The sequence below is a fragment of the Barbus barbus genome (assembly GCF_936440315.1).
Source record: "Barbus barbus genome assembly, chromosome: 38".
Taxonomy (NCBI): Eukaryota; Metazoa; Chordata; class Actinopteri; order Cypriniformes; family Cyprinidae; genus Barbus; species Barbus barbus.
In genome coordinates, this window is record NC_136716.1 from 3,841,600 (window position 1) to 3,856,928 (window position 15,329).

At 37.1% G+C, this 15,329-nt stretch overlaps 1 protein-coding gene across 1 annotated transcript; it reads left to right on the forward strand.

Moving 5' to 3' along the window:
* The first annotated feature begins 7,602 nt into the window (after nucleotides 1-7,602).
* Nucleotides 7,603-14,671, forward strand: LOC306857411 (B-cell antigen receptor complex-associated protein beta chain-like). The gene is made up of 6 exons (XM_079397344.1): nucleotides 7,603-7,730; nucleotides 8,185-8,478; nucleotides 8,558-8,676; nucleotides 8,811-8,864; nucleotides 10,741-10,844; nucleotides 14,482-14,671. Exons 1-6 carry the CDS (start codon nucleotides 7,679-7,681, stop codon nucleotides 14,543-14,545), a joined length of 687 nt encoding a protein of 228 aa, XP_079253470.1. The 5' UTR covers nucleotides 7,603-7,678; the 3' UTR covers nucleotides 14,546-14,671.
* The last annotated feature ends 658 nt before the right edge of the window (nucleotides 14,672-15,329 follow it).

Consider the following 15,329-nt stretch of genomic DNA (forward strand, 5'->3'; position numbering starts at 1 on the left):
TACGTATATACTGTTTATGCTTGCGGGTTTGTTCCCCCTGTTATAGTGCCACCAAGTGCTACAATTTTTTCACATGACCTCAGACTGAAGCCATACATAAATGTGCCAAGTTTGGTGAAAATATCTCATTCCATCCAAGAGTTACAGCCATTTAAGTGAAAATAGCCACACCCACTTTTGCCGCTGTTGCAGTGATGAATTTAAAGTTCAGCCTTTTTGGAATAATTAGTAATATTTAGTCTCTTTGTGCAATTGTTTGGTTCCTTTCAGGTGGAAAAACCTGGGACTAGTTCACAAAAGTGTGTTTTGTAAAAAAAAAGAAATATAATGGAGATTTTTCATGGTGAAAATGAAATCACAATTTTAATGTAGCTGTTTCGTCAGCTGCACGCTAACACCCAGTAATTCTACTGTATTTGACTACGGTATGTGGTCACAATGGTATATTTCTTTGGGTTGTTTAAAGCACAGTTTTTTTTCAACAAGCTCCCCTTTTATAGGTTCATCATAGGTTTTTACCTTGTTCTAAATCATCTTTTCGAATACTTGTTACAAGATGTATCATTATTTATAGCTCCCGCAGACTTAATTCAATAATGATCAAAGAATTCACTACAGTACTTGTTAAACACTTATTTTTTTTTAAACTACTGAATTATAGAATCTGACATGTTACTTACAGTATAATTCTGATGTTTAGCTGCACAGAACTATTAGGAACGAGAACCGCTGGTACTAACCATCACTCTAACATGTCTGTTTAGTCTACTGAACTATTTATTATCTTAGTTCATGGATTACCAGTTTACAGCAGAATGGTGGAACGAGTAGAACAGAAACTGATCCTTTACAGCGGGGTGTATAGAGTCACTTTGAGCGGAATGTGCCACTATGAAAAACATATACAGTGTATTTGTAGTCCCCAGTGACTGTACAATACTTTTTTTATATATTTTTTTTTATATTTTGTAATTAATATAACTTGAAGCATTAAAAGCATAGTGTAGTTGTAGCAATTCCTTTAATACCCTGGTAGTCAAAACAGAGATTTTCACTTGAGATTATTTAAAGGTGGGGTAAGCGATTTCTGGTAGCCAATGTTGATATTTGAAATCACCAAAACAAACACGCCCCTACCCCGAAAGGGTCTCGCCCCTATTTTGATTGCTCCCCCCCACACATACGTATGGCAACGATTAGTTCTGTGATCAAAGCAAAACCAATATTACTCACCTATTGAGAAGAAACAAAGCAAACTCGGTGCCTGATCGCAGGCCTTATCCGTCCTTAATAGTATTCGAAAATAGAATTAGTATGTCCCAAATCATAGTATGTTTAAAAAAGTATGCCAAAGATTCCCGGATGGTCTACTACTTCCGGTTAGAATTCGAAGTGTAGATCGATGCACACTCTATTGGCTAATATTGCCCACAACACATTGTGCGGTGGACGGGGGATTTGATTAGAACTACAAACAGGCATAAAAAGTGTTAAACTACAAACATGGCGGATATGCGCGACCGACAGACAGGTATAGAAAGGGATTTGAGTGATAAATAATTAATGTCTAACCTGATTAAAAAAATATTAATTTAATGTTATCCACGTTATATTTCATCTGCAGCAACACTGAACTTTTATAATGAAACGTTTGGTCATTAACTTTTAAATGCATCATTATGCAAATACATTCATGAAAAACCCGCGATGTGCCTCTTCATTTCTCTCCAATACGGTAGGAAATCAAATTAAACAAAATGTGGATGATGTTAACTGTGACAAGATGATTGACAGGGCAGTTTAAACAGTTACAGGATGCACGTAACTAAGCAACAGAGCATCCGTTAAAGAAACAACTATGACGAAGTAGTATGCCTATTCTGCTACATACTCATACGTCACTTTGTCGCGTCCAGTGTAGAAAGACCTGTTGCGTCCGATGTAGACACGATGTGAGCCTTCTTTTGTTTCGCAGATGTTTTCCTCTCTTGTTTTTTTTATCCGCCATCTCTATCTTTCTGTCGTCGCTCGGCTAATGTCCGTCATGTGCACTGATGAGGAGCGCTCTCTCCTTGCATCATGAGTAAACACGCCCCTTACTGCTGATTGGCTAAAAGTTTGTTTTGGTACTGGCCCGACTCAGTTTTCTAAAGTGTTTTTGGAAAAATGCATACCCCACCTTTAACTAGTATGCTGAAAATCTACCAGGCCTGAAAAGTAAATGCAGTTTTCATGTTTTTTTCAGAAGTTATGTAAAACTAGTTAGAATAACCCCATCCATTTAACTGTATTTAACATACAGACAGCACAGCACTAATAAACTTGACGTGAACTGAGCATCATAGTGTCCATTATAATAAATTGATAAATATTTTTTTTTAAAAATTGATAAATTAGAGTACCCCTGATAACTCTGCCTGGACAAAGAAAAATAATCTGACGCAACTTTGCAACAAAGGCATTACCCTGTAACTGCTTTATAACCAATTCCCTTCTTTATAAAAAGAGCCTGAAGTGACCAGTAGATGCCACACATGATTCTTACCTAATTTATATCTTACTGAAATTCATATTTGTTACTGGAGATATGGTTGTGATGTTTACACCTTCCTTTGAATTCCTTTCATTAAATTTCAAATTTGCCATTTTAAAACATTATCAAGTTAATAATCCCCGAAGTATATTCAGTGGCTTAGTACCTGTGAGTCATCATAGCTAGAAGTTGTATGTATTAGAGACATTTAATGATGGAGTTCCTCTGAAGTCTTAATGTGACTGCAAATGTCTTATTGCTTAAAACTCATAAATGAAGCACTTTGAAATTTATATTTACCTCTTGAATAGTTTTTTGATTTGGTCTCTTATTACCAAAAAGCATTAGTTTACTATGTTAAAATGAGAATTACTTTTGCTGAGAAAAAAAAAAAAAAACTCATCAGCTTGTATATGTAATCTGTGGGCAGTTTTGTGCTCTTTTGGTTTCATATTGATATTGTTAATATGCAAATAATTTTCTATTGTTTACATTTTTATCAAGAAGAGAGACATTGCAGTGCTTTAGGATTTGCTCGCCTCGTTGCCTGTATATATACTTTGCAGATAGAAGCGTATTTCTCAGATGCTGTCTTTTCTTTGTATCTTCACTTGACAACATTTAATTCAATGTGCATTTAAAATGTTCATATAATAAATTTGATAAGATAAACGTGCGTCTCTTCATGCTTTAAAGGTTCGAACTGCAGTCTCAGATTGCAGTTCTTCAGCGTCACGCTTCATCTCATGGCAGGATTTAGTAGAGTTTACAGTCTTAGCATGCTATCATGTGTTGTTTGTGGATATGTTTTCACAGAGGTGTTTATCAAGACCATTTTTTTCCATTCGACTTGTGCTCCATATGACTTTTTCTGTGTGTCACAGTAGCCCCTGCCCGGATAGCTGTTCTTGTTTCACGCCTTCTATTTTTACCCCCAGCTAGAGATGTCTTCACCTCAGGTAACCAGTTTTAATAAGTTTGGAATCCAGCGATCTATACATTGGCATTTGTGTTATGGGGATAATTTAGCTTTCATAAGCATATTCACTGATGGGAGAAAGAATAATATTGCTGACCGGTCTTACCTTTCAGAATTGTTTACAAGCACAAAATATTTTACTGGAGAAAACTTTTTTAAAACATTACTATTTCTAGATATTATTTAGGTAATAGTTTCTGATTTACTCAAAAGCTCTGGGAACAACGACTGAGGCAGTAAAGTGTTTTGTGTGCGTGTGCCTGTGTGTGTGTGTGTGTGTGTGTGCGTGGTTAGCAGACTGTCATCTGGCCATCTCTTTAGGCCACTGAGCTCCCAGCATTGAACCAGTGTTAAAGTTCAGAGAGAGCGGGTGAATTACAGCCTGCTTCATTGCAAGTAATAGCAGTGGTAAGTACACAAACCTCATTTTTCCATCCATCCTGTTTCCTCATTATTTGCTTCTCAGTATTTTACATTGACTGCCAAACTTTTCAAACCACACCCCCTACAATGTTTGTTGCTACACTAAAAATAGCTAGTACATTTTACAAACAATAACAAAGTAACATTGAATTAAACTTGAAATTCTGAAGTAGAAAAAAAAAGAAAAATTATTGTCTTTTAAAACATACTCCAGTAATATTAGTTTAATTTACAGCTTCAAAAAATGTGAACAGTACTACTGGTTTCTGTGTTAAAATGATTGTCACCTTCTTTTTGTTTCATAAACAATGCAAATATCATGATGGACGCAGACAATGATGTGTGACTTTAACTGAGCGTGAGTGAGTGTGGTTACAGCTACTGAGTGCTATACACCTCACACAGCTCAATGATTGTGACAAACTGCACCGCAGACGCGCATGGAAAGCACCAACTTGTGCATTGAAATTAAAGACACTTTATTGTTATTGTGTGACACAATGAAATCCAGCCTGGCAACCATCAGAAACGGCACACAATAAAACACAGGCAACTGTAAGCAAGTAAATAATTAATATAATATAATATAATAGACCAAGGATGTTGGGCTATGTCCACATTAATCTGGATACATTTGAAAACCTTTTTTTTCTCTGTTTTGGCTTTTCATCTACTCCGAGACAGCATTTTTGTCCAGCAAAAATTGAGCTTTTTGAAGCTGTTCTCCTGTATATATATCTATGGTTGTACCAACATTGTTGTGCCTGCTATTCAGTTTATTAATGTTGCTAAAAATAAATGTTATACAACCTTGGCTGTCCTGTGGCAAAAGGTGACGATTCCTTTTATACCATACATGGAATATTGATTTTAAGTGCAACCTGAACACACCTGTGAGTGATGGGATATTTGTTAATAAAATGTGTCATAAGAGAGCATGAGAGCTTTATGTCTGATCATCTCAGTTGGCATTCAAAACATTTTATGCATACAGTGTAACGATATGTCGCTCCATGTATATGGCCCCCCCCAAAAAAAATGTATTGGGGAAGTTCCCCTCTGGGAGCCATTGAGGAGGAGCGGGCACTTGGGGGCGCAGAGCTGGAGGAGTGGGCACTTGGGGGCGCAGAGCTGGAGGAGCGGGCACTTGGGGGCGCAGAGCTGGAGGAGCGGGCACTTGGGGGAGCAGGCGCTGGAGGGCGCTCAGGCAGCGCTAATTCCTGGGAACGCTCTGTCAGCATAGGCACAGGAGGGACTGGCCCTGGAGAAGTGGGCACTGAAGGGACTGGCCCTGGAGAAGCGGGCACTGGAGGGACTGGCCCTGGAGAAGCGGGCACTGGAGGGACTGGCCCTGGAGAAGCGGGCACTGGAGGGACTGGCCCTGGAGAAGCGGGCACTGGAGGGACTGGCCCTGGAGAAGCGGGCACAAGAGGGACTGGCCCTGGAGAAGCGGGCACTGGAGGGACTGGCTCTGGAGAAGCGGGCACTGGGGAATGCTGACTAAGAGCGGGCACTGGAGGGACTGGCCCTGGAGAAGCGGGCACTGGAGGGACTGGCCCTGGAGAAGCGGGCACTGGAGGGACTGGCCCTGGAGAAGCGGGCACTGGAGGGACTGGCCCTGGAGAAGCGGGCACTGGAGGGACTGGCCCTGGAGAAGCGGGCACAAGAGGGACTGGCCCTGGGGAAGCGGGCACTGGAGGGACTGGCTCTGGAGAAGCGGGCACTGGGGAATGCTGACTAAGAGCGGGCACTGGAGGGACTGGCCCTGGAGAAGCGGGCACTGGAGGGACTGGCCCTGGAGAAGCGGGCACAGGAGGGACTGGCCCTGGAGAAGCGGGCACTGGAGGGACTGGCTCTGGAGAAGCGGGCAGTGGGGAATGCTGACTAAGAGCGGGCACTGGAGGGACTGGGCCTGGAGAAGCGGGCACTGGAGGGACTGGCCCTGGAGAAGCGGGCACAGGAGGGACTGGCTCTGGAGAAGCGGGCACTGGGGAATGCTGACTAAGTGTGGACACTGGAAAGCGCTGGCGTGGAGCAGGCACAGGAGGGTGCTGTCGAGGAGCGGGCTCTGGGGAGAGGACAGGAGCCAGGAACTCAAGGGGTATTGCCGTGTCCATAAGCTCCAAATTATGAACAGGCGGGTTTGGGAGAGCCACGGGCGGCGGCATCATCATCATCGTCGCGGGTGGCGGAAGCAGGTTGAATATCCCCTGACCTCCCTCGCGGGGAACCAAAATCAGCCGCCTCCTCATCTTCTGTGTGGGTCCAGTCTTCTGTAATGATATGTTGCTCCAGGGAACACAGGACTAAGGAAATATTCCAAAGAGATATTTTTAATAACAAAAAGGAAGATAAACAACGTCTACAACAGCAGAACATAAGTCACTTTAAGACTGGACATACTGTAAAACTCAGGGAACAGAAGGTATATAAAGCATACGAAAACTGAGGAGCAAACGAGATGATTAATTAAACACAGGTGAAGAGACTAAATGATGATAAACTAATTACAGGAAACAAGAACAGGAAATACCAAATATGGTCAAAACAGAAACTGAAAGGAAACCGACACGTGACATACACAGCAAGGTGAGCATTTTCAGTTGTGTCAGTGTGGATGAGCAACTTTTATAAAACATTTAAAAATGTTCTAATCCAGAATAATGTGCACATAGCATTGCTCCTGGAGGGCCACTCAAAACATCTGACAGGAAGTTGACGTACATATTATTCAAAATAAAGGTTCTTCTTTGGCATTAGTGGTTCTTTAAGGAACATTTAATATCCACAGAACCTTTAATTTTTTTCACTTCTGTGGAATTGCTGCAAAACCCCTTTTGGAACCTTTATTTTTGAGTGCACTTGCAAAGTTACTTATAGTCAGTGAAATGTCATCAAAATGAAGTGTTAGCAGATATTAAGCAGACAGTCTACTAATACTCTAATGACTAGTAGTTGACATTGCATGTATTTTATGTACTGATTTTTCATAGTGAATAAGTAAAAACAAAACATTCAAACTCAACATTTTTTCAATTCAAACTCTTCATGTTTAGTTGAGTGCTGTTGTTTGTGACATTTCCTAACAATTTCTGAGTAAAAATTGTCCACATCTTTTTTCAGTATAGCAGCTTTTATTTGCACATCTGAATATTAACAGACAATATATGTAACAGGACTTTTGTATTTAACTCTTTGTGGGTGTATAACATTTGCAATGACTAATTTTTTTTTTTTTTTTTTTTTTTTTTGTGTGTGTGAGTGTATGATGCATTCTAAGAAAGTCTGTAATAATACAGCCTAATGCAGGCTGACCATGTTAACATTTAGAAATTTTTCATGTTCATTCTTCACCGGGGTTTCCCATGTATTTTGAATTACACATTGCATTGCATTCTGTTTTAGGGTTAAAGGAAATGCCGAAAACATACTGGTCCTTTTCAGCCCAGATATTAATCTGGTTTTATGATGCATGAATGGTTGATATTAGTCATGTTTGTACATACATGGTGAAGTAGCCTATATCAGTCTTTATATTTTGCATTAAGATGATTCACTTGCTTCTTCACCTCTTGATGCATGAGTGTATCGATTTGCATGTTTCTCTGAAACGGAATCGTATCGTCGCAGCTTCATGACCTGCACCCTTCACTCTGGAGGAGCTGTCTTCCTTCTGTTCTGTCTATGTGATCTGCGCTGACTTCTACGGTGTCTCTGAGACGTGTATTTCAGGATCAAGAATCATGCATTACTTCCTGCTGGGATCTTCAGTCATGGCACTGATTTACCTCTCAGGTAAATATGACTGCTTAAGACCTTAAAAACTGCAGTTGTGTTTGACTTTTACACAAGTTACTATAGTGAAATGCAACCTTTTGGTGCACTTTTTAAGTTCTGGGTGGAATTTGTTAGGACTGCAGTAGTTTACGGTTGATTTCATATGATTATTTCACATTTGAAAGTTGCAGGATAACAGTTTGCATATTACAGTTGCCTTAGGCTTGTTTTCAGCGTTGTTCTTCCTTTCCATCTGTGAGCAAAAGAGGAAGTCCCATTGCTTCAAACCTAGTTTGCATTTGCCAGATAACAATAAACAGTTCATGCAGTTTATAATAGTTGCTGTTTAGTGTCTTTCATAATGAAAGTATGTTTCTTGGTTTTACTTCTGCTGGTAACATGAAAATGACCTTTGCAATTTTAAACTGGTTCTTTCTTGCATGTTTTCTCTCCATCCATCTCATCTTTTCAGCTGAAGGAAGTATCCATGTGTACCAGAAGCCACGATTTATTAGCATTAGTACGGGTCGGACTGTGACGATATACTGTGTGCCGTCGAATCCATCTTTGCCGGCTCGTGTAGAGTGGTTCAAAGGCCAGACTAACAAAGAACAGCTCAAGAACAGCCAAAGAATAAAGATAAAGGAGAAGCGTAATACAATAAATGCCTCCATTATCTTAAGCAAAGTGGAGACCGAGGACAGCGGCACTTACTTTTGCAAGCTGAACGGCACGCTTGGACCTGGAACTGAGCTACAAGTGTCCAGTAGGTGTCAATATGTCGATGCTTTTTGCCTTCTTTCTTCACCTGTATACATGTATTTCTCTCTCTGTTTCTGCTCCAGGATACACTGACCCCCAGGCTTTCTTGAGGAGATCGAAAATCAAGGATGTTTTCATTTTCCTTCAGGCTTTACTGTTGATTTTGTGCATCGTCGTTCCTCTGGTTCAGTTTTACAGACTGGTAAGGGCCACAAAATTTCCACAGACTGATTTGTGCACTTATCCATGTAAGGTATCCATGTACTTATGCATGTGAAGTGCACTTATCCATGCAATTGTTATTGCCATCTAACAGCGGTTTCTCATTTGTTTCAGGAGAAGAAAGAAGAAGCAGATTATGAAGAGCCTGATGATGATCATATATATGAGGTGAGTGTTTTGGTTCATTTGCTTAGTTTGTTACTGCCATTGTGTTGGTTTACGGTTGGTTGAGTTTTTAGCTCTGAGTTCTGCAGCTATTGTTGCATGCACTTCCGGAAGTTAAAACACGCATGGTCTGTTGTGATATAGACAATGCATGAATTTTTTTTTTTTTTTTTTTGTTAACAACTGTTTATGTTTTATTTTGTGGAACGGTAGTACAAAAAAAGCAGCTGTACAAATTTAAAACCCACCCCTTGGTAGACTCAAAAAATAAATAAATAAAATAAAATGAATAATAAAGACATTAATATTAATAGATAAACAAATAACAATACAATTTTTACAAAGATTTTAGAAAAGAAGACACAACATTAAAAGCTGAATGCCATGAATTAACAGTTTTCACGTTAGATCCATGTATACGAGAAGTAGAGAGTTCCATCGAGATAATGTCCAACACATACACAGTCCATGTTCATCTGTCCATTCTGTGAGGAGGATTCCAACGGTTGACCAGCTATTTGTTTTTTCATGAAGTCATTCATGAAAAAATGGGACAATGCATGAATTTATACTTGATTTTATAAAACAAATAGGAACATTTCTAACCTCTCCAAATTCTGACCAAAAAATTCCAAGAGTATCAATGTCCATCAGTGCACTCTCAGGACAAAAAGGTACAAAAGTTGTCACTGGAGTGGAAACTTTATCAGAAAGTACACATTTGTACCTTTGAGGTACTAAAATGTAAAATTTCTGTACTGATATGTACCTTCAAGGGTCCAAAATGGACCATTTAGGTACAAAGATGTACCATTTGAAAAGGTACCGCCCCAGTGACAGCTTTTGTACCTTTTTTCTTTTTTGTTTAGAGAGTATACTGGGACGTTTCACTGTTTGCCTCTGTCAGACGCTGCAAAAATGACCAGTACAAATATTTTCCAGTACAAATATCTAAACCTTCTTAAACCTTAAATCAAGACACATTTACATGAGAAGCAACTTAAGTTATTAAGCCTTGTTGTCTGAAATAAATTTTTTTTTAAAGGTGCGTTTTAACTTAAAATGAAGAAAAAAATACCTGCCAATAGGGTAAAAAAAAGAAACGTAATACAAAGGGAGAACAAGTTTTATTTATCTTACCCCAGGTTTTTGTTGCTGTTTCAGACAAAGTCACTTAAATCAATAATTTTACAAATTTATCAGAAATTATCAAAATTAACTATTTTTTCTTACCACATTGGCAGTCGTTGTTGTTTAAGCATAAAGTTAATCATTCTGGTAGGTGTTCAAATTTACCAAAAATAAACCTAAAATTAAGTAAAACATCTGCCAATGAGTTAAAAAGAATAAATTTAAATTAATATAATAAGGAAAAAAATGTTTTCTTTTTCTCACCCACTGGCAGATATTCACTTAATTTGAATAGATATTTTAGAAAACTAGGCTATCTAATTTCATTTTGCCTCTCAAGTAAATGTATCTTGTTACTGAAATCGTAATTTTGTACATTAGTTTTTTTTCAGGGACTCTTTGTGCACGTTACATTGTTTTGCCAGCAGGTTATGACAACTGAGTCATAAAATTGTTAAATTGCTTCGATTCGTTCAAAAACAGATTCATTTAGCAATTTAACACTACTGTGTGTTATTACCCAGCGACTGATTCTGCTTCAGCTTCATTTGAAATTATAACACTAATGAACAATTTTTCCCTGATGGAAAAATGCTTTATTCTTGTTATAATAATAAAGGAAACTTAATAATTAAGAAATAAAATCTCACTGCTTCTCGTGACGTATTACTTTACTTTGACAAAACATCTGGTCCTTGAATGTCTTTGCTAAGCGTCTGTGTGTGGTCTCTGTGTCTGTGCTGTCCAGGGGCTGGAGATTGAGCAGTGTGGCGGTGCGGATCTCTATGAGGACATCACTGCTTTAGCCCGGGACACAGATGCAGCGTGGGAAGTCGAGTCCCCAGACCAAGAGTGAGAAAAACACATCCATCAGATTATTGGTCTGCAGATCTCAACACCAGACACAAATGTTCGCAGTTGCATCCAATCCACTGTCAGTTTGTGCTGGATAAGTCACATGAATGATGTCACTGTGTGTGACAGTTTCTAAATTTTTTTTTTTTTTTGGGGAAAGTATGAAATTATACCATTTATAGGCTTGAAGTTTTTGATGATGTGACATACAACAATAACAATCGAAAAAACATTTGCTTGTTTGTTACACTTTTTATTAGAGTTTCTATTCATTTTTACTGTACTGTGTATTATGCGGTAGTGTTTTTAGAGGGTGTTTGTTGTGTGAATGCACCGGCTCTGCTAGTCATTCATAATAACGTGCTCTATTTGGTTATAAAAATACTAGTGGTAAGGAACTGGTCAACTTTCACTTCATGTCTGTTAAAATAAGCATGCGAATAGCAGGTGTTTTCTACAAAGTAGCTTATTTTGGTAAATGTTTGGTATATTTTCTTTGCATTCATTCTGACTGAATGCCTTTGTAAGTCTTTGAAAGAGCATCTGTAAAGAACATCTGACCGTCTGTACAAGGATTTAACAAATTTGCTGTTTGATTAGAAAAATGTATTTTTATTTTTTATGTTTTCAAATTTCCTGTACTCTAAAAGGTTATAAAACTTTGTTTTGTATAAACAGGTTAAAAAAATATATCCAATTTTTTCTGAGTCACATTTGGACTACATGGATTAAGTATATACTTGAATTGAAGGACAGGATAATACAAATATTAAAGGAGAGAATCTAAGAAATACAGAAAGGCTGTCAGAAAGAAACAAGCTGTTCAGACTTATAATAAGATACTGTAAGAGCTGTAGGGAGGGAAAGTGCGCCATCTTATGCCCATTTAGACAAACTAAAAATCTTTTAAGGCTGGAATACTACTTGACTTTGCCCAGGTGTTTGGCCTGATTGACAGTCTAGACGAATCAATGCTAGTTGCTGACACCAGATTTGATTTGACAGAATTTGATCGTGTAGTTTACCCTCAGGCCATCCAAGATGTAAGTTTGTTTCTTCTTTGGAACAGATTTGGAGAAATTTAGCATTTCATCACTTGCTCACCTCTGCAGTGAATGGGTGCCGTCAGAGCCGTGCAGAAATCTGCTTTTGATTTATTCTATATCTTGTGTGTGTGTAACCTATCATAGATAAACCATATAATGGCTTGTTAGTTCCCAATAATGGGTTGATCTCTGTAGAGCTGTGTTATTACAGCACATTTGTATTGACATTTATTCAAATGCAATGAGTAACACAGCAATAAGAAGACATGTTTACATGAGAAGTGCTAGCTGTATAAAATTTCAGACATTGTCTTGAATAGGGAAATATTGTTTAAAAGGAAACTGTGGTATTCACATGTAAGGGGACTTATTTAATGTACTGTTTGCAAATGTGTGGTTTTATATGTGACCCTGGACCACAAAACCAGTCTTAAGTCGCTGTTTATATTTGTAGCAATAGCCAAAAAAAACATTGTATGGGTCAAAATTATAAATTTTTCTTTTATGCCAAAAATCATTAGGATATTAATCATGTTCCATGAAGATATTTTGTAAATATCCTACTGTAAATATATCAAAACTTAATTTTTGATTACTAATATGCATTGCTAAGAACTTTAAAGGCGATTTTCTCAATATTTAGATTTTTTGCATCCTCAGATTCCAGTTTTTCAAATAGTTGTATCTCAGCCAAATATTATCTGATCCTAACAAATCATACATCAATGGAAAGCTTATTTATTCAACTTTCATATGATGTATACATCTCAATTTCGAAAAATTTACCCTTATGACTGGTTTTGTGGTCCAGGGTCATGTATAGTCTAGATCAAAGATGAACTCACATAGTGGGAAAAATTGATTTCATAAGGCTTGAAATATTGAGTTGCATGAATCAATGGAAGAGCCTTTCCGGGATAATTTGCACTTATCAATCATTTGGTTACAAATAATTCTTTAGTTGATGTTTTACGGACACCTGCTGGTCGGACATGATCAGTAATAAGTTACACAAAGAAATGTGTGGGTCACATTTCACCCCAGAAACCAAAGTAAAGAAAAACAAAAATAAATGATATTTCTTCTAATTATTGATGAATAATTAGCATTCATGACAAATAAGCACATTTTCCCCAAAACTACTTTGTACAAAATTGAGAATCCCTAACCCACTGTAAATTGGTTATTTCTGGACACAATCATCATTATATTTTAAACATCATTATTATATTATAATATTTATAAAATAATTCTTGATTTTGAAATTGAAGTACTTTTGGGTGAAATGTGCTTGATTATCATGTAAATAATGTATATGAAGCCCCTACTACAGCAATGAGAGTCCAAACATCTCAATAATCCACAAGCAATCCACACCACTCCAGTCCATCAATAAACATCTTGTGAAGTGAAAAGCTGTGTGTTTGTAAGAAAAAAAAAATCATTAAGATGTTTATGACTTCCAGCTGAAATATAAGTCCTCTATACATAATTATACACCTTAACGATTGATTTGTTTCTTATCGTTTTCACTTTATAAGATCTTAACTGATGGACTGGAGTGGTGTGGATTATTGTGATGTTTTATCAGCAGTTTGGACTCGTATTCTGACGGCACCCATTCACTGCAGAGCATCCATTGCTGAGACACTGATGCAATGCTGAATTTCTCCAAACCTGTTCCAAACAAGGCATGAACTTGTCTACATCTTGGCTGGACTGAGGGATTTTAAAACTCTTTCTTTAAAATCTGAAAGGTACTGCAAACAGGAACATATTTTGTTTTAAAATGATTTTATACCCTTTTCTATAAATAAATTCACAAAATGTATTAAAACATTCAAGTTCTTTATTTGATGCCGGAAATACAAAAGGTATTTTTTATTGTAATCACATTTTTACATTTTTATGTAACAGCTAAAAAAAAAGAAGATAAATAATTAATAAATAAGGATATAATTTTTAGGATGCAAAATCATAATGTATAAAATATATTAAATTACACAAATACCTACAATAATAATTCTAAATAATTTATTCAAATGTAGTATCTTTAATATAAATAACATCTAAAAACAACAATAAATAAACACTGCGTACAGCTGTATAAAATATAATAAAAAAGGAGTGTAAACACTGATTAACAACACTGATTTTCTGTAAATGGAGTGAATCTTCAAGAGGTCCAGTTATTAAACATGAGTGTGGAAGGAGAAGAACTCCAGCTGACTCATGAAACTTATGACCCGTTTTCTGACGATCTCCCAGCTGTGATCTCTATCCTCCTGAAAGAGTAAAAAACAGTTAGTCCAGCATTTAAAGGAGTTTCCACATTTACAGCTGAGGATTCATCTATAGATCTCACCGTGTTCAGTTCTGTCATATGTCTCAGTCTTTCAAAATATAGATGCAGCTTTTTGTTCCTCTTCATTTTGTAAGCACCCTGCATTGAGAAAGAAATCAATCAGTTCCTCTGGCTTGATGTTAGTGGTAATATATATATATATATATATATATATACACACACTACTCACACATGAGTGCAGTCCATTAATCTCCTCATGCATGACATTTAAGAAATCTTCCAGTTTTTTAGCATCCCAGGGGACGACGGCATCGTCGAAGAGGACAGTGATCTCCACCAGAGCCTGAACGACGAACATGATCTGTTTCTCAGGCTGAGAAGAAGAAACAAAAGCGATAGATAGGTATATGAATATAGATTCATAATCAACAGCACATATTATGGTTAAATATGAAATTTGACTAACCTCTGCTCTTCTGTGGTTATTGATCAGTTCATATGGGATTGGGTTGATGTCCTCGTGGTCGTTATGGATTTTCTCACCCTGTGAAATATTCAGAAACAGATTTAATGAAGAGATTATTTTGAGCAGATTCAGACGTGAACTTTTTGTTTAAAAGTTGAAAAATATTCTGGTTAGCTATTGCAACTGCATTTAGGTTAAATGTTTATATTATATTAAAGTATATCAATTATCACACCATAACTCCCACAATATGTCTTAAAAGATGATATTTAAAGCTTAGTTTCATGATCGAAGCTCTGTATACTTCAAAATTCAATGCAATGATGATTGAGAGATGAAAAAACATGAATGGATCATATTTGATACATTTTAAAGTATTTCTGTCTGAATGAATATGAGGCAAGTAATGAAGTCGCTTCAATTAATTTTAAAATATTAAATAAAAAAAATGAAGTAGTCTCTCAATTAATAATAATTTAAGAAAATTTAAATATTAAAATCAAAATTTTAATCTTTTAACTACAAATATCCCACCTAGTCTCTCACTTAATAATAATAATAATAATAATAATAATAATAAAAAGTAAAACTCACCATCTTTCTGATGAGATCCAAAGAGACTCCGTGGTGGTGCTGGAACTTGTGTTTTATCCATCTGCAGCTCA

Excerpts from the sequence above, each read along its gene's own strand:
- LOC306857411 (XM_079397344.1), top strand. The coding sequence starts at position 7,679 with ATGCATTACTTCCTGCTGGGATCTTCAGTCATGGCACTGATTTACCTC. Across the intron at positions 8,479-8,557 it reads AACTGAGCTACAAGTGTCCA|GATACACTGACCCCCAGGCT; the intron begins GTAGGTGTCAAT and ends TTTCTGCTCCAG. Across the intron at positions 8,677-8,810 it reads TGGTTCAGTTTTACAGACTG|GAGAAGAAAGAAGAAGCAGA; the intron begins GTAAGGGCCACA and ends CATTTGTTTCAG.